We start from the raw sequence: 25,620 nt of genomic DNA, 5'->3' as shown, positions 1-25,620 counted from the left end.
TTTTATTGAATTGTTTAAGCATTTTGCGTAAAAACAAAGTTGACAATAATTTGAAACAAACAGATGGATTTGAAGGATTGTGTTTTTACACATACTGACTGCAGTATGCAATTATGTCATAAGTGATATATTGAATACAATAAAACAATAATCACATCTACTTAATTTTGTACATTGGTTAAATCTGGCAGTGGTGCTGGTGATGGGGGGGATGATTATTTGCTTATATCTGCTCACTCATAACCACATTGGTTCATTCTTGTCATATAACAAACAGTAGTGATTAGTGTTTCAGTATATAAAGGTCAAGACCACAGGATGCTTTTATACAAAGCACCAGTGATCAAAATGGGCCGGTACACAACAGTATGACATATCGCTACTTCACACCGCTCAGCAGGGTTGCCAACTCTGAAATGAAAAACAAGCAATCGCTTAGTGAAAAACAAGCCAAAAACAAGCCCAAACCAATCCTAAAAAGACCAAAAAAAAAAGCCCAACTTACAGGGGACCGTCCTTTTCTATAACACTAATTTCTACACTGAATCTCCATTTAGAAAACCTTAATAAACACAAGAGGACACATTTATACACTGATATGGGAAATAAAAAAAGCAAATGCTGTAATTTAGGACACTGGTCTGTCTATACCACACAGCCCCATGATATAACAGTATAAGTAGTCTTCTGACATGAGCAGCTTACTGAATGGGAGAGGAGGGTGTTATATAGCAGTGTTACCTGCTATAAGTGCAGCTATCGTGTGTCTGTCACAGCACAACCTGCCCACCAAAAAAAAATACTGAATGTACCAATCACAAAATGGTAATAGAGAAAAAAAAACCCAAAAAATGATTATGCAGCCTGAGGACTTGGAGAACGTGTCCAAGCCCAAAAACAAGCTACCCGCGGGAGCCCAAAAATACATGCAACTCCGGAAAAAAGAAGCCCAATTCCGCTTGTTATAAGCGGAATTGGCAACTATGCCGCTCAGTCTAACTCACCATTTGGTGATCAATTGTTACGATCAAATTTGTCTCCAGTGCAGAAGCCACTATGAGTGAGCTATTTACATAGGCTTCAGTGAATTGTGGTCTACAGAAAAATGGTTGCCACTTGTATAACTTAGTCAATACTAGAGACACAGTGTAAAATAGTAGTTAATTCACCAGAAAGTGATGTCCTGTGAAAACTTTATTTAGAAATTGTCCTTCAGCAGTAGATCTACTATTCATTTCTTCATTGCTCAGCACTATTCCCATCATCCATCTCAGGACACAGGCAGGTCTATGTGTCTGTGTCCCACGTGTATGTGCCAGTCTGTGTGTCATGTGTATAGATCCAACAGGTCAGGCAGAAGCAAAAAAGAGTAATTAGGAAAAAACAGAAAATAAATTCAGAGTAACTCATTTGATACAATACTTTACTCTGAACTGTTTTTCTGTTTTATCCTAATTACACCTTATTTATTTTAGCATCTTCCCTTACATACTTGAATTTTGTTTTGGGATGAGACACTCCCCAATATTTGGGTCAAAAACTCCAACATGGTATATGCCTTTAGAGCTCCTAATGAACACTATTGTGATTATATGACTGAAAATTTTCGTTAAAAAATATAATTTACTGCCTCTCTAGGGAGAAGACTAGAGATCAAAATCAGCAAACGCTATAATACTAGTAGTATTACAATATTACAGTTAGACTGACATGGCTACAGCTAGGAGTTTTTAAATATGATATTGCAAAAACGTAATCACTGAAATGTGGCTAGAAAATACAGCTTGTGTATCCTCCCCTCACCCAATGGTACCTCCAGAGCGAAGTCCTACAAGTGGTGCTTATCGTAGTTATTTGTATTTATTAGAAAGTGACTTTTCTTAACCATTTTACAATATGTTATAAACCAGCAGTAGCTTTAGGCAAACTTTGACTATCCAACAAGAAAACCATTTAAGTGACAAGACATATTGGAATGTGTAGTTCCACAAGAGGTGGAAGACACTGGTTGTCTACTCCTGTTGCCGGTATATAACATTATTATTTATTGCTATCTTTTATTTATAAGCCGGCGCAAAGATTCCTCAGTGCAGTACATAGGGGGGGAGACTAGAGTGAACATTTACAAATTTAACAATGAATACATGATATATAGTTATAGAATAAACAAACAGCTACGAATTAACACAGTACGTGACAAATAATGCAAAATACAAAAGACATGGATGAGAATAGTCCTCATACATGGGCACAGATAAGCAGAATAATACATGTATGTGCAAGTAAGTCAGCAAATTGCATAGAATACAAAAACACTTCGGCATAAGACATGAGAGTGACCAGTGAGGAAGACAGAGGGTAGGCAGACAGGATACATAGGGTAGAGGATCCTGCCTGTGGGAGCTTACATTCTAAGGGGGGGGGAGACAATAGGAGCAAATTAAACAATAGGCACATTGGGGTCCTAGATGGTGCAGGGGCCTAGGGGGTGAATATATGGCCTGATACATGTTTGCAATCTGCACTCAACTTGTGTTGTAAAAAAGAGCAGGAAACTTAAGCAAAGTTCAAGCGGTATTCAAATCCAAGTGGATCTCAGGATACGTTTCAGTTGTATCTGGGTGTAAGTACACCCTGCCTAAACTTTACTTGCTGTATGTAAATACACAGAACAGGATATGCACATGTGCAATAGTTCACATCAGAACACATAAAACATCTTTAAATGATAAAATAAATGAATAAACTGTATGAAAGTATAATAATCAATAAAAATAATGATTTAAATGTAAATATATATATATATATATATACATTAAATACATCATTCAAGAGGCTTTTAATGCGTACTGTACATACAATTCATTTATATAGTCAATATTTATATAGTCAATCTTCCTTGCATACATATGTCCTGTACTAGTTAGTGGCAAGCATACTTGTAGATTATAATACAAACACTATACTGTGATATCATCAGTCGGCATTTACACCTGCCCTGTAGCTGATACAAGTGATGAAACCAGGCGCACTTCCGAGAAACGCAGGACTTGAATTGGCCGCATCTGCATCGCCAAACACCCATACTGTGCATGGCCTACGTTCATCAACCCCTTCTCTCCCTAGTTCCGCCTCTCAAGTCATAGGCAGTAATTAGCATTCAGACATGAATTGCACGTAATTGCATTCATTGGCGTAATGTCCGTTTCTGGCCATGTGCAGAACTATTTCATGCAAGATACGGCACGCAGACTTACGTCCAAACGTAAAAAAAAAAAACAATTGCATCCACACATCTAGAGTCTCAAAAGATACAGTGAGGCTCATTACTGAAACAGATGCATATAGGCTGATTGGTCACGTGCAGGTGACGTATTGAGATATAGGCTGATAAAAGCTTGCTACTAAATAGTACTATGAAATATACATATATTAATTACAGTGACTTTGCTGTTGTTGCCAAAATGGCTAGGAGCTACGAGTTCAACCTCAAAATATTATTGCACATTGTAGTTTGATGTCTTTGTCTGCATACAGTAAAGTCAGGGACGGTGTACAGGTCTACATTCTACGCACATCATTATTCAACGTGTGTATGGTAATTATCAGGAAATTACCAATATGCAATGGACCAAATCAAAGGAACAAGGAACTATATCTTATATATAAAAATTCGGACCTCCCTTTGGTGTACGCTGGGCAGAACTTTGACCCGGTGAGCCTGTTCTGAGCCTTCCACTGGATGGATTTGGACAAAAACTTCACAGACTATTAACATTGGATCCCAGAAGACATACAAGGGGGTTGAGGTCCCGGTCAAACCTCCCGTTGATGTACGTTGGGCAGAACTTTGACTGTTATGGGCCTTACACTGAATGAATTTGGATGAAAATTTCACAGAGGGGTGGCAATTGGTCTGGGGTGCCTAATGGAAGGGATTGGGTCCCAGTCGGACCTCCCATTAGTGTACGCTGGGTAGAACTTTAACACAGGGACCCTGTTCTTGGCCTTCCACTGGATGGATTTGGATGACATCGAAGCTGCTAATAATTTTTTAAATGTTGAAAGTAACTCACAGATAACTTAATAACTTGAATATTTAAACCAGGGCAATGTTTTGTATTCACTGTAAATTATTAACTGGTGCTTAAAATGTTTGTAAGAACAACAACAACATAATACATAGAGAGACTATGAAATAATGCTCAATATTTTCCGATAACAAGCACAAAATAAACAACACTGGGTAATACATACAGCGAGATAAGAAGGCCCTGCTCGTAAACTTACAAACTATGGGACAATGGGAGTATGATACATGAGGTTAAGTGCTTTATGTTGCATAGTTGGTCCAGCCAGTTTGCAAAGTTAAAAGTGATTTGTATGCTATATGATCCAGTCACACAGCAATGTTGGCATGGGGTCAGAGGGTTGTTGTCTTGAGTATAAAGGGTGGTAATAAGGTAACCTAGTGAGGTTAAGAGGATGGTTAAGGAATATTATAAGCTTGTCTGAAGAGGTGGGTTTACCGCGAACACTTGAAGGTTTGTAGACCAGAGGAAAGTCTTATTGTGTGAGGAAGGGAGTTCCATAGAGTGGGTGCAGCCCGAAAAAAGTTCTGTAACTGGTATTGGGAGCATGTAATTAGAATGGATGAGGGACGCAGATCTTGTGCAGGACGGAGTTGTCGAGCTGGGAGATATTTTGAGACAAGTGAGGAGATGTATGTCTGTGCAGTTTTGCTGATGGCCTTGTAGGTTAGGAAAAAATATTTTATATGGGATTCAGTTAAAAAAAGGGAACTGACAGAGTGGTTCAGCAGAGAAAGAACAACTTGCAAGGAAAATAAATCTATATGCAAAATATATTGTAGGGGTGAGAGTCTGTTTCGGGGAAGACCAGTAAAGAGGGAATTGCAGTAGTCAAAACGGGAGATGATGAGTACATGAATTACAGTTTTTGCAGTGTGTTGGGTAAGATATGTGCATATTCTGGAAATGTTTTTAAATGTATGCAACATGATATAAATATAGAGTCGATGTGGGGAACAAAAGATAGTTCTGAGTCAAGGATCACACCTAGGCAGTGAGCTTGCGGGGTGATTTTTATGGTCATGTTGTCAATAGAAAGTAGGTAAGTAACTTCTGTTGTTGGTGGGTGGGAATATTAACTCTGTTTTTGAAAGATTGAGTTTGAGTTGGCGAGAGGACATCCAAGATGAAATGGCAGAAAGACAGTCAGTAAGGAGGGAATTGCAGTAGTCAATGCTGGAGATGATGAGTGCAGAAATTAGTTTTTGCAGTGTCTTGTGTAAGACATGTGCGTATTCTGGAAATGTTTTTTAAATGTTTAAGATGATGATAATAGTAGGGAATAATAGCAAAAAAGGACATACCATTAGAACATATCACATCCATTGCATACATAGTATACGTAACATCATTTCAGACTTGTTTTTCATAATTATCATAAAAACAAAGATTTGTTTTTAAATGTAGAGATTAATGTATTTCCCTCCTCGTGCTTTTTGGAAACTTTTGTGTAGACAGGTCCAATGCTCCTTCACTAGAGCCTTCCGCACATCATCATTATCATCACACTGGTGGAACTACCACCAACGCAGGGAGTGCCACTGCTCTGGACCCCAGGATATCCTCCTGAAGTGGGATTTCTAGTTGTGAAATGAGATGTTTAAATGAGCTTCAAGGCATGCACATTTTTGGGGCTAGTCCTGTGCAGCTGCTGGAGCCTCATTTCCCTCATAAAATGCTCTGATCTTTACTTATCCTCGAGCACACTTATACACAGGTGCGTGTACTTTACATGGGATGTGTTTTGGATCATCATAGTACATTTTAGGTGAGAAGACAATTCTACCGATATCTACAGAAATCATAAAAATGTACAAATGAATTAATGTATGAACCTAATTTTATCAGTGAGGTTCATTCACACAGTTTATGAATAACCCAAGTGGGTCTAGGCTCTAGCACCGCCGTTCTGATTACGTGCCCTTGGCCTGTCATTCACACACTGCTCCGCTAGGTGCAAGTTGTCTAGCAGGAAGATCTATCACTATCACTTTTAATTTAAATCGGCAATGTCGGGTTAAGTGTTTAAACACTTAACCTGCGGGGTCCTGACATTGCCGCTTTAAATTAAAAGTGACAGAGGTCACAATTATGCGACGGACACCTGAGTAGTCGGAATCACTTGCGGTCAGCATCCTGCTTTGATCGGAGATCTACAGCGTTGGTATGGAGGTAAGTCTGCTTATATTTTAATGGATTTTTCACAGATTCGGAGTTTAAGTGTAGGACTCCTCGGTGTCGGAATTTTTCACATCGTGAAAACGTACCCAACCCGCTCTGGCAGCCATAGGTATACTGGCCGAATTCACCTAAATCACTAGAACCCTGTGCTGAACAGGCTCATTGGGAGTGCCCCCTGCCATTTGCTGTATGAAGGGGCCATGATTTCCTGAGAGAAGGAAGCCCAAAACCTCTACAATATTTCTACTAAATCTGTTTAGGACTCATTTGTATTCTGTATGTTTTCAATCTGTATGTATTCATTTTATTATCATCATTATCACTTATCCGAATCTACAGTTCAGCCATAGACAAGGAATAGATCGACTAAGTAAAATTAAATACAGGTAAAACTAGTGATTCTACATAAAACAGGGTCTGGTGTTCATCCCCTTATAGACTATGAATATCTACACAAGAACATGACATTTACACATTATTACAAGTGCTATAGTTCTTCAGCATTAATATTCACCCTAAAATAGCGAGAAAAATAAATTATGTTTTTTAATTTGCCTGTCGCCGTGGTAACGTGCCACTTCCACATACAACCACCTTATTGTTTTTTAAAAATGTTAACTACGCACTTAAATATACTGAACTCTATTTGTCCTGTCATTCTCAATGAGCAGAGGATTCTATCTTGTTAAACTACAGTTGTAACCTTAGCTGTTTCCTCCAAATTGGCATATAAGGCCATAGGCATTAAATATGGTAATTAAGCACAGAATTAATGAAATATGTATGGCCTACATTCCGTGAAGTATATTTGATTAGGGCAGCACAGTGGCGTAGTGGTTAGCACTTCTGCCTCACAGCACTGGGGTTATGAGTTCGATTCCCGACCATGGACTTATCTGTATGGAGTTTGTATGTTCCCCCTGTATTTGTGTGGGTTTCCTCTGGGTGCTCCGGTTTCCTCCCACACTCCAAAAATATACTAGTAGGTTAATTGGCTGCTATCAAATTGACCCTAGTCTGTGTGTCTGTCTGTGTGTCTGTCTGTGTGTCTGTCTGTGTGTGTGTGTGTGTGTGTGTGTATGTTAGGGAATTTAGACTGTAAGCTCCAATGGGGCAGGGACTGATGTGAGCAAGTTGTCTGTACAACGGAATTAGTGGCGCTATATAAATAGATGATGATGATGATGATAAAGGGCCCCATTATTTGCAGTTCGGGCATTGCTCAGGAAAAGGGAAGACCCAAAGCTGGATTGCCAGAAAGACGATTCATTGCTGGATTTGAAGATAAATAACCCAAATCGGATCCGAGGAGAAAGGACCTAATTCCAGTTTAGAATAGAGAGCACCCAATGCTGGATCGTTTGAGAAAGAACCTAATTCCAGTTTACAATAGAGAGCACCCAATGCTGGAATGGAGGAGAATGGACCTAATGCCAGTTTAAAATAGAGGGCACTCAACACTGGATCAAGGGAGAAAGGACCTAATGCCAGGTCAGAATACAGAGCACCTAATGCTGGATCAGAGAAAAAATAACCTAATTTCAGTCTAGAATAGAGAACACCCAATGCTGGATCGGAGGAAAATGGACTTGATGCCAGTTTAGAGTAGAGAGCACCCAATGTTGGATTGGAAAAGAAATGACCTAATGTCAGAGGACCCAATGCTGAACTGGAGAAAACAACTTTTGCACCTCTGCAATTTTTCTTGTTTTTAAATGACCCACAACAACTTAAATAAAGAATGCTAAGCTTCACATTTTTGGTGGATTTTGTTACAATCAGCTCATCATAGTACTCACCATTGGAAACTATTTTAAGTTTTGGGTTGAATTCCTCCCATTAGATCATTCACCTAGGGCCCATCGGGTCTTCCAACAACTTACACACACGCTGCTTGTCTGGAAAGACAGCAGCTAGGATAGAGCTTCTTACACTGCGGGGATGTTGTCTGTCCTGCTAATCTTATTTTTTTTTTTGCAAAATGACAAACACCAGACCCAAAATAAGTGAAGTTTTACTTTATGATATTCCACCCAAAACTGAATTTTCTGTTCTCCGTGGAATGACCCTTTACTCTTCAAGACATCTTTCTGTTTGTTACTATGTACACATATACAGAAGGCAATCAGGGAGTGTTCCAGAATAATGTCAAATGCTGTGGACATAATACACATTCCTGAAGCTAGACCATTCGTTCTCAGTGTGCACAAGTCTTTATTCTCAGTCATTTACATATACAGTAAGTCAGACTTTTTTTACCTTCACAGTGCAATAAAATCATCTATTTAACAGACATAAAATCCTCTATATTACTGATCTGAATGATATAACTGAAATGAAAGACGTGTTTGTACTTAACAAAATTAGGCCGGCATGCTGTTAGTCCTATTCCTTTGTTGAGAGTAAACATTTCAGGAATTTCTGTATTTTGCATCACTTGATATGCCTTAAATACTCCCTCACTTCTTATGTTTTAACAAAAATGCTGCAGTGCTAAGTTGGGATTTGGCTGAACATTTAACTGCATACTTCACATACATATTAAAAGTCAATTGTTTCAACTGTGCTGTAAATGATTCCGCTGTGAACTGATTGGGCTCAACTTGAGATTGATCATCTCTGACTATAAATAACTATATAAGTGAAAAGCTGGAATTTCAGCCTGAACATCCGAAGTCCTCTTACATCTCTGGATTAAATCTCATGTCTCCAACCAACTGCAGTACGATAAAATGCAACATAGTTGAACGGTGTTCATTGAACCTGGTCCCCGAAACACAAGAAAATAACATTATTTAGCTTATAAGGACACACAAGTGGCTTGCATAACTTTCACTAGTGCTAAAGTCTCCACCACAACCTCCGCATGGAAAAGACATTTTCCCAGAATGCCTCTTCTCATGCCTTGCACAACTAGAACCGCTGCTAAACTTTCTCCCACATATAACACATGAGTAGGGCTTATCTCCAGTGTGGATTCTCTGATGCAAGATGAGGTTTGAGCTGCTGCTGAAGCACTTCCCACAGTGAGAACAGGTGTACGGCTTCTCCCCCGTATGGGTCCTCTGGTGGGAAGCCAGATGTGAGCTTCTTCCAAAGCCTTTTCCACATTCTGAGCACTTGAAGAGCTTCTCCCCAGTGTGGACTGTCCTGTGGACAACTAGCTGAGAGTTATGGGTGAAGGACTTCCCGCACTCACTACAGTCATACGGTTTTTCTCCAGTGTGGGTTCTCATGTGAGTGGACAGGTTAGAACTTTGAGCAAAGCAATTCCCGCACACATTGCAAGTGTAGGGTCTCTCTCCTGTGTGTGTCCTCTCGTGTCTGACCAGATGGGACTGAAGTCTGAAATGTTTGTGACACACTGTGCAAGCCCAGGGCTTTCCATCTGTATGAGCTTCTTTGTGAAGGTTATAACTAGTCCAGTTGGTGAAAGCCTCTCCGCATGCATTGCAGATGGTGTCCTCCTCTGTGTGGTTCCTCTGATGTTTCCGATACCCCGATCGAGTGTAGAAAGTTTTATCACACTTATTGCATTTATAGATAGTTTCTGTCATCAATGTAATGTTCCCTGCTGAATCCACAGCACTTCTTTCCCTGGCAATGGACTTCTCTGGAGAAGACCTATCAGAGTTCTGCACCCTATCGCGTGGCCTGTAAGCTCTTCTGTCATGTTTGCTTGCTATATGTCTAAGGCTGGGTTTTGATCCGTGAGAGCTGATGGGTGGAACATCTTGGAACAGCTTTGTGTCCACTACGTCTTCATCTGCTCAATAGAAAAACGTTAAAGTCAACATTAATGTATTATACATCTTTATCACAATTAATGTTCCAAAGTTGCTGAAAATACAAAGTCACATCTGAAATACTAAATACCGAGTATTAAATATTGGTAGATATAAATACGAATGACTGGATGTCAATATAACAGCAAATATATGGAAACATTTAAAAACAATCAACATTCCGTAAAAATGTTTTACTATGCTGTGAAATGTTATATAAACTCTTCAATTTATTCCATTAGGAAAGTAACATTGGATTATATTATTTATTGGAATGTATACGCTCTTGTTTGGATGGCTGGTCGGCGGCTGAAATGTGCACTCAGGCAAAAGATAACATTTTACCGCATGTTGCTTCCTAGTAAAACATTGGACCATGACTGTAACGGGGATGTCCACATTTGCCCAACTCGTGCTACACGGGGAGACCACACCCAGGTATTAACCCCTCCGTTATTGGAACGCAGACCTCCCCCACCAGCGCTGACAGCTGGTAGAGGTGAATCATTAGTTAACCAGAAGCATCAGTTTCTGTTTCACGTGAACACGTCTGCTACATATATACAGATGTGATAGAAACTATGGAATATGTGCCAGATCACACTACACGCTGTGTCATTGTTTAACCATGCCTGTTGGTTAAACAATTTGTTACAAAGGGCAAAGCGATATGGTTAGAGGAAAACGCCCCGTTCTAAAGGCCCTAGATGTACTGTTTGTTTTATACAAACATGATGCACCTGTGTGTGTGTTTATATGCACACACACAGATATACACACAAACAGACGCTAAACTGTGCCAAATGTTTCATTTTATACAATACATACTGGTCAATAACAGTAATAAAGTTTTTTCCTTCCCTCGGTCTCATCAGCAAGATGCTTCCTTTGAAGATGTCCTCATAACATGTTGTACGGAAATAATGTAACACAGCCAGGGCAAAACTGCAGTCAAAATGTAAAATTAAATTGTTGTATGTAGAGAGAAAGAGCCTAAATCAGCCCAGATAGAACCCACCTGAACTGAAGTCTCCAGCATAAGTCCTTGCACGTGAATACATATCCCATTCATCTTCTCCTTTAATGTTGGACAGATGTTCTAAATTTCCAGGACCTGACCTGAGGAATCCCCCAAAACATGATATTTAGAGTGATCTAGTGCACGCCAGAGTATTACACGAAATGCGATGGCAGAAGATAACAAACTCTGCATCGTTAGACATATTTATTCAACCTATTGGGAAACTATACTATCAACCTTCCCATACAAAGCAGCGAGGGTGTGCTAACACCTTAGATATGTCACTAGTCTAGAAACTCATGTGAGAAGATTTACTAAACAGCTAAACAGGAAAAGTGGAGGTGTTGCCCATAGGAAGCATGCTAGAACATGATAGCTATAATCTGATTGGTTGCTATGGGCAATACCTCAACTTTTCCTTTTTAGACATTTCAGTAAATTTACTCCATAGACTGTCAAAATTGCGACCCTGCTGATGTCAGATTCTTAGGCATCCATAAGATAAAAAATAATTAGATCTGGGGGTAAATGTATCAAGGTCCGATTTTTTCAGCGTTTTAAAATTCGCAGCAAATCGCCAGATGTATTAAGCTGCGATTTTTACTTTGATTTTAAAATTCTCTGGTCATCTCTGGCGAGTTGCTGCGATGTCAAACACTCCAGTGTTTAGCTAACTCTCCCTGTGTGTCCTGGCTGCGAGATAAGTAAACACAAGGATCGTAATAAAACATGCAAAAAGGAAATTAGATTGGCTAAATTAGAAAATGAAAGCCAAGTTGCGAAAGAAAGTAAGACAAACCCCAAAAAGGTTTTTAAGTATATAAATGGCAAAAGGATTAAAAAAAGATAATATAGGACCCCTAAGAAGTGAGATGGGTGAATTGATAAATGATACTAAGGAAAAAGCAGAGATATTAAACACTTTCTTTTCTTCAGTATTTACTAAAGAGGAACAAATGGTAGGAGTAATACATAAAAATGGAAATGAAACCATACCATTAATTAATACTTGGTTGCCAGAGGAAGAAGTCCAAAGGTGACTGAAGAACATTAAGATAAATAAAGCTCCAGGTCCAGATGGCATACACCCAAGGGTCCTTATGGAGCTGAACTCGGAAATAGCTAGACCGCTACTCTTAATTTTCAGAGATTCAATCTCATCAGGCTCAGTACCAAGGGATTGGCGAATAGCAGATGTGGTGCCGTTGTTTAAAAAGGGGACGAGATCACAACCAGGGAATTATAGACCTGTAAGCCTGACATCAATAGTGGGGAAACTACTGGAAGGTATTTTAAGGGATAGTATTCAGGATTACTTGGTGCGCAACAAAATTATTAGTGGGAATCAATATGGATTTATGAGGGATAGGTCATGTTAAACTAATCTAATTAGTTTCTACGAGGAAGTTAGTGGGAACTTAGACCAGGGCAGCACAGTAGATGTTGTCTACTTAGATTTTGCAAAGGCCTTTGATACAGTGCCACACAAGAGGTTGGTTTACAAAATAAGGGAACTGTGTCTAGGAATCAACATTTGTAATTGGATCGAAAACTGGTTAGAGAATAGGGAACAGGGAGTTGTGATAAATGGAACATTTTCTAATTGGTCAAAAGTTCTAAGTGGAGTACCTCAAGGTTCTGTGCTGGGGCCACTTCTTTTCAATATATTTATTAATGACCTTGGTGATGGTTTAGAGAGTAAAGTTTCTATTTTTGCAGATGACACTAAACTCTGTAAGGTAATAAAATCAGAGGAAGATGTAGCTTCTCTACAGAGGGACTTAAATAAACTGGAGGATTGGGCAGCCAAATGGAATATGAAGTTTAACATAGATAAATGTAAGGTTATGCATTTAGGGATCAAAAACAAGAACGCAATCTATAAATTAAATGGAATTAGTTTAGGAGAATCTATAATGGAAAAGGATTTGGGAGTGCTCGTAGACAGTAGACTTAGCAATAGTGCTCAATGTCAAGCAGCAGCTGCAAGGGCAAATAAAGTATTGGCATGCATAAAAAGGGGCATAGATGCCAGGGAAGACAGTGTAATTTTGCCTCTGTATAAATCGTTGGTAAGACCTCATTTTGAATTTGCAGTACAGTTCTGGGCACCACTCTATAAAAAAAGATAATTTGGAACTAGAAAGGGTTCAGAGAAGGGCGACAAAATTGATAAAGGGTATGGAGTCATTAAGTTATGAGGAAATGTTAGCCAGTTTAGGCATGTTTACTTTAGCAAAGAGGCGTCTAAGAGGAGATATAATTACTATGTACAAATACATTAAGGGTCAATACAGAGAACTTTCATGGGAACTTTTTACCCCAAGGACTATACACAGGACACGTGGTCATCCCCTAAGGTTAGAGGAGAGAAAAGTTCACAACATGCAAAGGAAGGGGTTCTTTACAGTAAGGGCAGTCAAGATATGGAATTCATTGCCAAGGAAGGTTCTGATGGCAGATTCAATAGATATGTTTCCAGGGATACGACCGTTAATTAAAATGAAGGCTAGTAGTGGATATAGGGTAAAAATAGGACTGCAATATTGAGTCTGGGGGGATTTTCACAATTGAAACAGATTGGCGGTTGCTTCAATTTCAAATATAAGTGCAGGATCGCAGGAGATCCAAAATAGGTTGAACTTGATGGACTGGTGTCTTTTTTCAACCTCATCAACTATGTTACTATGTTACAACACTGTTACACTGCCTGTCTATACAGCTGGAGGTCCAGCAGCTGCCAAAATTGTAAAAATAGAGAAAAGTTTTTTTTAAAAAAAGTGTGGGTTCCCGCCATCCGACCACTATAACCCTAGTGCTGCCTGACTACTGCTGGTTGCATGAAAAATCGGGGAAAAATTTGTACGGGGCCCCCCAATTTTCACATAACCAGCACTAGGCAGAGGTTCCCCTGCCATAATGACAACCAACCCCAGGGGGCCCTTCTGGCCAAGAAGAACAGAAGATATTTACAAGCAGGACATTTGGAATTACAAATTCTTTTGAACATGCCCACACTGTTTAGGGCACCCTGGCATAGCTGGAACTTGTAGTTCCACAAAACAAAATGGTGTGCTTTTGTTTTTTTTTACATTATTTTCACTGATATCACCCTACTAACCACAGCCCACGGGGGTAGAAAGAGCCCTAGTGCTATCACCACTGGGCTGGTTATCCCTAGAGAGGGGGCCCACTCATTTTTTTCGATGAACCTTACTCCCTAGGTAATCCAGCCCAGCGCTGAACAGCCTGGGGTTGGTTGTCAATATGGCAGAAGGACCCTGCTGCGTGTCTCCCTGCTATAGTGCCAACCACCCCAGGCTGGTTTGCCTAGTGCTGGTTATGTGAAAATCGGGGGGTGACCGCGTACAAATTTTTCCCCCGATTTTCACTTACCCAGCATGTGGAAGCACTAGGGTTAATAGTGCTCGGGCGGGGGGATCCCACGCTTTTTGTTTTTACTTTTATCTATTTATACACATTTGACAGCCGCGGGGACCTGCGGCTCTATAGGCAGGGCATTGTAACAGTGATGTGGTTATACAACACGCTGCTTGGATGCAGCGTGTTGTGTATCTGGCGATTTTTAAAGCAAACTCAGGAGAGTTCGCTTACTCGCAGCTTCATACATTGGAGACTTGTATAGCTGCAGTGGCAAACAGTCGGGACTCTGATCTCTATCGATTTTGGAAATAGCGATTTTGACAGAAGCACAACTCTGGCGATTTTACATGAAATCTCAGCTTCATACATCAGCGCGTTTCAAATCTCCCGAGAAAATCGCAGCTTGATACATTTACCCCAATGTCCTTATTTGACGCAGTCGTGTCTTATGTTGAATTGTCTCTGTCTCTGTATGCCTGTGGTTTGTGCTGGTAATTGCACCAATGCATTTATATTCTTATTCTATTCACTGCTTTAATGTATGTCATATCTGTACAACTATGTTGGGCGTTATGGAATTTGTGTCATCATACAAATAAACAATAATAATAATAAATGTACATGAACAATGAACCAAACAGCAACCAAATAGATCTAAAAACTGTACATCACTAATACTAACAAAATCAATGTTTATAGACAGGATGGGCATTGGTTAGAACTCACCTCATGCCTATACAAATTATTCCCCACTTTCATGGATATGAAATTCCTTACAGATAAAGACCCTACGCCAAGTATTCAATGGAAGCCCTGATCAGGATATCTCACCAATTAACCCTCCCGCACCCCACATGGTTTCTTAATGGGTTTTATTAACTGCCTTTATGACAATTTATTATTAAGACTATTTTGTGTTGCGCTTTTCTGTTGTATTTCACATACAAAGCTTCTGTCTCTGCCTTTGTCAACAACACATCTGCAATGAAAATGAAAGTTAATACTGTATCTGAATAACTGATACTGTTGGTAATTGTTTGTCTTCCATGCAAATGGTTTATATGTGGTTTTACCTATTAAGTTTAACTTATTGGGCCCGAGTCATTAAGGAGAGCAAAATAAGAAGTAAGTTTGCTCCTGGACAAACCATGTTACAATGGAAGGGGTGCAAATGAGTAAGTTAAATACTGGCTATTTTTTCATGCAGCACACAAATACTTCATAGCTTTATTTTTACACTGAAATTTAAAGTTGATCTAGGACATGCCCTACCCCAACCATAAATCTGTCCCCACATTCTAAATTTACCTCCCTATCTAATGCAATATGGTTTTGCCCAGGTGCAAAGTTACTCATTTTTTTTTTGCTTTGCTCTCCTTAATAACTCAGGCCCTTTGTGTTTATAAACTATCACTGTTATACTGTATTGTATTAAATACAACTCCCACACTAAACTGTTAGTTGTTAACCACTGATGACCAATAATCCTTCCACTCGGCTTGTCAGCTTATCACCAAACAGCGCTCCACCTTTTAAATGACCACTAGTAGAACTCTAAATTATTGCTAACCGCTGAGGAAGTCGTATTACTTTAATGAATATCTCTAACTATCCCATAGCGCTATTTGCAGACAGCCTTATGGACCTAACAGGCCTTTGTACCCCTTTCCCGATAGAGCTAAACACCTCGTAAGCGCGACCGTATGAGACCTCTTCAAGAACATCTGTGTCACTAACTAATACCTGGATAGGCAAAGTGCTCCGTATTATATGCATCACAATACCTATATAACTAGTAGTTACATTTCATCATTTTCCTTCAATGTTCACATTTATGATCATATGTGTCAAATACCTAAGTATTTTTGGGCAGTAATGTAATATGTTTTATATCTAAACACTGCAAACCAGAGCGCTCATCGGCCTTCTTAAATATTGTACTGTAGAATAATATACACATATTTCGGGATCAGTAGAGATCCCAGTAGTGAGTAGAATAATATAAACATATTGTGGGCAGCATGGTGGCCTAGTGGTTAGCACTTCTGCCTCACAGCACTGGGGTCATGAGTTCGATTCTTGACCATGGCCTTATCTGTGTGGAGTTTGTATGTTCTCCCTGCGTTTGCGTGGGTTTCCTCTGGGTGCTCCGGTTTCCTCCCACACTCCAAAAAAAAAAACCAACATACTGGAAGGTTAATTGGCTGCTATCATAATTGACCCTAGTCTCTCCCTCTGTGTCTGTCGGTCTGTCTGTGTGTGTGTATATTAGGGAATTTAGACTGTAAGCTCCAATGGGGCAGGGACTGATGTGAGTGAGTTCTCTGTACAGCGCTGCAGAATTAGTGGTGCTATATAAATAAATGATGATGAGGATTATGAATTCCAGCCACCAGTCACAAAGCAGTAACAATGTACTATAGAGAAAAATATTTACCTTGTTATAGAGCAAACAAGTGTCATGTTCAAGTGCTAATTTAACTAAACATGAACTGTTAACGTATGGAATGATATTGCTGATCATATTATTGGCAAATGTTTATTGCATTCCAGAATGCCTCATCTAAAAATGTAAATCATATATATATATATATGACCCCAATGTCTTTAAACCATCCAATCACCTTTATTTTTTTTAGCAAATTTACCAACAAATTTAAAGACGTTTGTAGTATTTATACGTTTGTTTCATTTGTAGTATTGTGTCTTCCTGGTGAATTTGAATAAGCAAATAATAAGTACAAAAATAAAATCTGAGAGTGCCTTTAATAACGTATATATACACACATTTGATAAAAAATACATACCAGCAGATATCAGAGTCCGAAGAAGTCTCATCTTGTATTCTACAATGTGACGCATCCGCCATCCTCTGTGTAGTTGCTCCGTCACTCGATCATACACAGAGATCCTGAAAGTCAGCGAGTTAGTAAAAGACACAGGTCATTCAGGTTTAACTTTTCACAAATTCTAAATGTGTTGTCCCAGGGGAAACAAAACAAACCCCCCCCCCACAGTGTGACAGTACCAATTCAGCCTCACAGGGGGAGGGGGGGAATTCCTCCCTGACACTAAAAATATTAATCAGATAAATTATCTGCATCACTAACCTCCATAAAGTCCTAATAACTAATTATAGCATTTCTTGTAAAAAAAAAAAAAAGGCATCCCATTCATTATTAAAGTCATAGTGAATTTGCCATCACCATCTCATGTGGTAAGGAATTCCAGTGTCACTCCCTTTATAGTAAAGACTCCCTTCTATGCAGATAGTGAAAACCATTCACAACTGATGACCACTTATCTTGTTTGGATTGATCTCAGATCTCTCTATACACTTTAATGCACACCTCTGAACTGTCTTGACATCTCATATGTCCTGCTTACAAATCTATACTGCATATGAAAGACATGGTCTAGCTAGTGACATACAATTGTACTTTTTGTGCATTTATCCCCATTTTCGATGCATTCCAGGATTTTATACGCCTTTACAGCTGCTGCCTGAAACTGAGCTGACACTCAGTGTTCTGTCCATTGGTATTCCTAAATCTTTTACATCTCATTTTACCCCAATTGTATTACATTTATTGTGTAAGTTGCATGGGTATTACCACAACCTAGGCACATAACTCTACATAACTCTACATTAAATTTCATTTTCCTACTTTGGTCTGTTCTCACTGTCCGATCCTGCTTAGTGTCACTAACCCTACACAGCTTTCTAAGCCGTCTCCTCGGTTATTTTGCAAAGGACGGTGCCCAATATGTTCCCCGTGGGAGATCACAAATTACTTTAGTCTGAATATGTTCAGCTTATAACTAACCTTTATATTTTATCCTTCATCCAGTTGTAAAGCCATGTTCTCACTTCTCCCCCTAGATCTGCTTCCCTTATCCTACAAACCAGATTGTTATGTGGATCAAACATACTCACAAAGTTTAAATATATTGCATGCGTTGCTCTACCAAGATTCAGTGTGAAATGTACCTCCTCATAACAGCAAAACATATTTATTGTGGACAGCATGGTGGCTCAGTGGTTAGCACACCTGCCTCACAGCACTGGGGTCATGAGTTCAATTCCCGACCATGGCCTTATCTGTGTGGAGTTTGTATGTTCTCCCCGTGTTTGCGTGGGGTTGCGTATTCGGGTCGGTTTCCTCCCACACTCCAAAAATATACTAGTAGGTTAATTGGCAGCTATCAAAAATTGACCATAGTCTCTGTCTGTCTGTGTATGTCAGGGAATTTAGACTGTAAGCTCCACTGGGGCAGGGACTGATGTGAATGAGTTCTCTGTACAGCGCTCTGGAATCAGTGGTGCTATATAAATAAATGGTGATGATGATTAGGTATGACAGGTCCATCATGAAACTATGCCAACACTGTTATCAAATTACTATATTTTCTACAATATTCTTCACCATAGCATCTATCACAATCCCTTCAAATAATTAATCCACGACAGAAGTTAGTCTTGTAGGGCTATAATTTCCTTTTTCTAATTTTATTCCCTTTTGATTGGTGCAAAAGGGTAAATGCAAGGACTACTAATTACTGAGCTTAGTTCTTTTAGTACACAAGAGGTATGCCATCTGGGATGGGAGCTTTATCTGACAATCTTCTTTAGGAACAAACCTCCTCTTATGTTAGTAAGTAACATTTCATGGTATAGACACCTTTGTTACACAAACTATTTCCTGGTACTTTTTCCTCCTTTGTTACATATGTAAAAGATCATCTTTCATTGTGAGTCTGTATATCAGTGTTAGTCTGTGTATCAGTGACTGTCATTGTGAGTCTGTATATCAGTGTTAGTCTGTGTATCAGTGACTGTCATTGTGAGTCTGTATATCAGTGTTAGTCTGTGTATCAGTGACTGACATTGTGAGTCTCTATGTCAGTGTTAGTCTGTGTACCGATGACTATCATTGTGAGTCTGTTTATCAGTGACTGTCATTGTGAGTCAGTATATCAGTGTTAGTCTGTGTATCAGTGACTGTCATTGTGAGTCTGTATATCAGTGACTGTCATTTTGAGTCTGTATATCAGTGTTAGTCTGTGTATCAGTGACTGTCATTGTGAGTCTGTATATCAGTGTTAGTCTGTGTATCAGTGACTGTCATTGTGAGTCTGTATATCAGTGTTAGTATGTATATCAGTGACTGTCATTGTGAGTCTGTATATCAGTGTTAGTCTGTGTATCAGTGACTGTCATTGTGAGTCTGTATATCAGTTAGTCTGTGTATCAGTGACTGTCATTGTGAGTCTGTATATCAGTGTTAGTCTGTGTATCAGTGACTGTCATTGTGAGTCTGTATATCAGTGACTGTCATTGTGAGTCTGTATATCAGTGTTATTCTGTGTTTCAGTGACTGTCATTGTGAGTCTGTATATCAGTGTTAGTCTGTGTATCAGTGACTGTCATTGTGAGTCTGTATATCAGTGTTAGTCTGTGTATCAGTGACTGTCATTGTGAGTCTGTATATCAGTGTTAGTCTGTGTATCAGTGACTGACATTGTGAGTCTCTATGTCAGTGTTAGTCTGTGTACCGATGACTATCATTGTGAGTCTGTTTATCAGTGACTGTCATTGTGAGTCAGTATATCAGTGTTAGTCTGTGTATCAGTGACTGTCATTGTGAGTCTGTATATCAGTGACTGTCATTTTGAGTCTGTATATCAGTGTTAGTCTGTGTATCAGTGACTGTCATTGTGAGTCTGTATATCAGTGTTAGTCTGTGTATCAGTGACTGTCATTGTGAGTCTGTATATCAGTGTTAGTATGTATATCAGTGACTGTCATTGTGAGTCTGTATATCAGTGTTAGTCTGTGTATCAGTGACTGTCATTGTGAGTCTGTATATCAGTTAGTCTGTGTATCAGTGACTGTCATTGTGAGTCTGTATATCAGTGTTAGTCTGTGTATCAGTGACTGTCATTGTGAGTCTGTATATCAGTGACTGTCATTGTGAGTCTGTATATCAGTGTTATTCTGTGTTTCAGTGACTGTCATTGTGAGTCTGTATATCAGTGTTAGTCTGTGTATCAGTGACTGTCATTGTGAGTCTGTATATCAGTGTTAGTCTGTGTATCAGTGACTGTCATTGTGAGTCTGTATATCAGTGTTAGTCTGTGTATTAGTGCCTGTCATTGTGAGTCTGTATATCAGTGTTAGTCTGTGTATCAGTGACTGTCATTGTGAGTCTCTATGTCAGTGTTAGTCTGTGTACCGATGACTATCATTGTGAGTCTGTATATCAGTGACTGTCATTGTGAGTTTCTATGTCAGTGTTAGTCTGTGTACCGGTGACTATCATTGCGAGTCTGTATATCAGTGACTGTCATTGTGAGTCTGTATATCAGTGTTAGTCTGTGTATCAATGACTGTCATTGTGAGTCAGTATATCAGTGTTAGTCTGTGTATCAGTGACTGTCATTGTGAGTCTGTATATCAGTGACTGTCATTGTGAGTCTGTATATCAGTGTTAGTCTGTGTATCAGTGACTGTCATTGTGAGTCTGTATATCAGTGTTAGTCTATCAGTGACTGTTATTGTGACTCTGTATATCAGTGTTAGTCTGTGTATCAGTGACTGTCATTGTAAGTCTGTATATCCGTGTTATTCTGTGTATCAGTGACTGTCATTGTGAGTCTGTATATCAGTGACTGTCATTGTGAGTCTGTATATCAGTGTTATTCTGTGTACCGGTGACTATCATTGTGAGTCTGTATATCAGTGACTGTCATTGTGAGTCTGTATATCAGTGTTATTCTGTGTATCAGTGACTGTCATTGTGAGTCTGTATATCAGTGACTGTCATTGTGAGTCTGTATATCAGTGTTAGTCTGTGTATCAGTGACTGTCATTGTGAGTCTGTATATCAGTGACTGTCATTGTGAGTCTGTATATCAGTGTTAGTCTGTGTATCAATGACTGTCATTGTGAGTCAGTATATCAGTGTTAGTCTGTGTATCAGTGACTGTCATTGTGAGTCTGTATATCAGTGACTGTCATTGTGAGTCTGTATATCAGTGTTAGTCTGTGTATCAGTGACTGTCATTGTGAGTCTGTATATCAGTGTTAGTCTATCAGTGACTGTTATTGTGACTCTGTATATCAGTGTTAGTCTGTGTATCAGTGACTGTCATTGTAAGTCTGTATATCCGTGTTATTCTGTGTATCAGTGACTGTCATTGTGAGTCTGTATATCAGTGACTGTCATTGTGAGTCTGTATATCAGTGTTATTCTGTGTACCGGTGACTATCATTGTGAGTCTGTATATCAGTGACTGTCATTGTGAGTCTGTATATCAGTGTTATTCTGTGTATCAGTGACTGTCATTGTGAGTCTGTATATCAGTGACTGTCATTGTGAGTCTCTATGTCAGTGTTAGTCTGTGTATCAGTGACTGTCATTGTGAGTCTGTATATCAGTGACTGTCATTGTGAGTCTCTATGTCAGTGTTAGTCTGTGTACCGGTGACTATCATTGTGAGTCTGTATATCAGTGACTGTTATTGTGAGTCTCTATGTCAGTGTTAGTCTGTGTACCGGTGACTATCATTGTGAGTCTGTATATCAGTGACTGTCATTGTGAGTCTGTATATCAGTGTTAGTCTGTGTATCAGTGACTGTCATTGTGAATCTGTATATCAGTGTTAGTCTGTGTATCAGTGACTGTCATTGTGAGTCTGTATATCAGTGTTAGTCTGTGTATCAGTGACTGTCATTGTGAGTCTGTGTATCAGTGACTGTCATTGTGAGTCTGTGTATCAGTGACTGTCATTGTGAGTCTGTATATCAGTACTAGTCTGTGTATCAGTGACTGTCATTGTGAGTCTGTATCACTGATAAGTTTTTTTAAACGAAAAATGACGTGTTATAATAATAAATGTGCTCTATTTGCAAATAATTTTACATGTTAAAATTTCCCTTAGAGATCCGTGTCCTGTATAACTGAACTCAGTCTGTGACATTGTGTTTTTATATAGCCAATGAAGTCCTTGGTTACATATCATTTACAATACTTGGAATTTTCTAGTTTAATTGTATTTTTATAGCCCAGAGGTACTCAAAATGTTTCCATTTCACCGCGCTACCAATAGTCACATAAGATCTGCTCCTAATTCTGTCTCCATTTATCTGAAGAACAGCGCAGGTTGTCTACCTGGTGGATACCTTGTGCAGCTAACAGAGAGCTGGGGTTCTACCTGCAGTGTCCTAAACGTACAGATGGAGATCTGTGCTGTGAATTCTGGATTGAAAATGCAAAACTCTGAACGTTGACAAATACCACCCCGGTTCCACATGTCCCACCACGTCCATCCCGCAGTGGCTAACGCTTATGCATAGGTGTGAGTAATACACATTCGCGGAACCTGTAGGACGTATGTCTTGGGACCATAATCTTTGTGCTTGCTGGTATTTGTTTTATCTGAAAACATAGGTGTTATTATCTACAGCAGAACTAGGCAACCTGTGGCTCTCCAGCCCCTGGAAAACTGGGATGCTGGGACTACAAGTCTCAGTATGACTCAACAGCCATTGTGGTACTACAAGTACAAGAATGCCTGGACAGACTCTGAGCCATAAATCCCAGTATGCTCTAACAGCCCTTTATAAACTACAAGTGCCAACAGCACTTTGCGCATATATATATATATCAAAATGATAAGTTATGGAAGGACGAAGCTTTCAGGTGTAAAAACAGATAATTGTGTATATATAGTCAGTATATACAGTATATATATACACTTATATTTATATTCTAAAATAAATTCCAGGGACACTTGACTGTTGGACAGGTGCATGAGTACAACATGTGGGATGAAGACACACTACTGGATCTTGGTGAACTGCAATAATCATGTCATGTTTACTGAATTTAGTTACAATGTATTTTTTTTGCATCTTCAAATAAGCCCATGAAGAGATGATATGTAATATGCAGACAAATAGAACTTGCATTGTACTGTCTGATACTGAAAGATATCTACATTTACAGCACTTACACGCACAAATCTTTAACATATGGGGCTGCCCCTGGAAATTAGGGCTATTATTAGAAATATGTATGTCCTGAATCAGGGACCACCCTCTATACTATACATATATGATGTGTAACCTGTGGTCCTGCACTGGTTAATCCCCCCATCCCTCCAGCCCCCCCTCCCACTATGCACAGCCCCCTCCTCACTTACACTGCAGGACCTGCTGACCCCCCTCAGGTGATGGCAGGGGGGCCTGAGCTCCTGGGCAGGGGGTCTCCCGAGGCAGCAGACAGCCAGTGACTTGTACATGTGCCAGGGAAGGGAAAAACCACCCAACCCAGGAACCAGTTCCTGAACAATGCCCTGTTCTGCTGCTGCTGCTGCTGCATTCTGGGAAATGTAGTCTTCTGTTCCCATTACTGTGTTTCTGTGTCCCCAGTCTGTTATGTCTCACAGGGCTGAATGCAAACATCAGAGAATCACCCTGTGGCTGTCTCAGTATCTGTATAGCTGGGGATGGTGTGTAAAGTGAGATATAGTAATCAGCAGTTGTTTCTTACACTGTTATATGACAGAGATGGGTGCATGCTATCATTGTCACCTGACATTATCTAGGGAAAGCTTATTTCATTTACTAAGTAATGCATTTATATATATATATATATATATATATATATATATATATATATATATATATATATATATATATATATATATATATAGATGTGACATTTATATCTTTTCCAACTGTCCCTAATGAGCAAGGACTGAGCCAGGTCTTACAGATTTGTCCTTTTAAATGTTCCTGCTTGTCAATATTGCTGTAAATATTCCTTTTTGTGCAATAATATTATCCCTTTCATTTCATTTGAAAGTACTATTGCCATTTTAATTTCATTTTAAATTACCTTTGCCCTTATAAAGTCAATATAAATTAATTTACCCCTTTAATCGATAAATAATGCTTGACCCACAATTAATAAGTTGGTGTCTCCTCTTGTGTTATGAGAGGTCGTGCATACAGTTTGTTGCTTGTCAGAACTACCTCTATTTTTCTGGTATTTTTTCAGTAGTTTCCCAGCGGTTTGTAAATCCGCTGATTGATCCATCTCAGGCTTTGTATTCTTGTCATGGCTAAAAGTCGGGACAATAATTTGTAAAGTGCTTTAGAAAATGCCTATTTTACAGAGGTTTTCTTTCAGTTCTCCCTTTCATATATCTGCGGTTTTCAAAACCACCAAAACAAACTGCAGCTTGGTACATTCTCATCATCATTTATTTATATAGCGCCACTAATTCCGCAGCACTGTACAGAGAACTGACTCACATCAGTCCCTGTCCCATTGGGGCTTACAGTCTAAATTCCCTAATATAGACACACACAGACAGAAACTAGGGTCAATTTTGATAGCAGCCGATAAACCTACCAGTATGTTTTTGGAGTGTGGGAGGAAACTGGAGCACCTGGAGGAAACCCACGCAAACACAGGGAGAAAATACAAACTCCACACAGATAAGGCCATGGTTGGGAATCGAACTCATAACCCCAGTGCTGTGAGGCAGAAGTGCTAACCACTAGGCCACTGTGCTGCCCAGATATGTTCTCCCCCTTGAGTTTTATTAGGTCTATAAACCCCATTGTTTTCAGTTCCTTTTTTCTTCTAAATGGTACTATTTTGACTTTTTTGTACTTTTTAGAATGGCATCAAATGTCAGTAAAATGTCTGAACATTTTCATACTGGTGATGCGGATCAAGAACAGCGGGGCCCCCCTGCAAAATTCACACCTAAAACCAGGCTGTGCTGGTCACTCTATAACTGGGAAACCCGCAGTTTTAGGTAGTGGTTAGCACTAGGGTCATGAGTTCGATTCCCAACCATGGTCTTATCTGTGAGGAGTTTGTATGTTCTCCCTGTGTTTGCGTGGGTTTCCTCCAGGTGCTCCGGTTTCCCCCCACAGTCCAAAAACATACTGGTAGGTTAATTGGCTGCTATCAAAATTGACCCTAGTTTCTCTCTCTCTCTCTCTCTCTCTCTGTGTGTGTGTGTGTGTGTGTGTCTATATTAGGGAACTTAGACTGTGAGCTGCAATGGGGCAGATACTGATGTGAATGAGTTCTCTGTACAGCACTGCAGAATTAGTGGCGCTATATAAATAAAT

The 25,620-nt window shown here is 39.4% G+C and overlaps 1 protein-coding gene across 2 annotated transcripts; it reads right to left on the bottom strand.

Moving 5' to 3' along the window:
* Window positions 1-8,466: 8,466 nt before the first annotated feature.
* Window positions 8,467-23,803, bottom strand: LOC142143340 (uncharacterized). 2 transcript variants are annotated; one of them, XM_075201106.1, is made up of 5 exons: window positions 23,670-23,803; window positions 18,290-18,361; window positions 17,270-17,373; window positions 11,076-11,176; window positions 8,467-10,038 (listed from the first exon to the last, which is right to left on the bottom strand). In XM_075201106.1, the coding sequence occupies exons 3-5, from the start codon at window positions 17,329-17,331 to the stop codon at window positions 9,068-9,070; spliced, it is 1,134 nt and encodes a 377-aa protein (XP_075057207.1). In that variant the 5' UTR covers window positions 17,332-17,373; window positions 18,290-18,361; window positions 23,670-23,803; the 3' UTR covers window positions 8,467-9,067. The 2 variants fall into 2 exon arrangements, with proteins under 2 accessions (XP_075057207.1, XP_075057208.1); XM_075201107.1 differs by lacking the exon at window positions 18,290-18,361.
* Between the last annotated feature and the right edge of the window lie 1,817 nt (window positions 23,804-25,620).

The sequence above is a fragment of the Mixophyes fleayi genome, chromosome 3, assembly GCF_038048845.1.
Source record: "Mixophyes fleayi isolate aMixFle1 chromosome 3, aMixFle1.hap1, whole genome shotgun sequence".
In the NCBI taxonomy this organism is placed as follows: domain Eukaryota; kingdom Metazoa; phylum Chordata; class Amphibia; order Anura; family Limnodynastidae; genus Mixophyes; species Mixophyes fleayi.
This window is presented reverse-complemented; position numbering and strand designations above follow the sequence as displayed.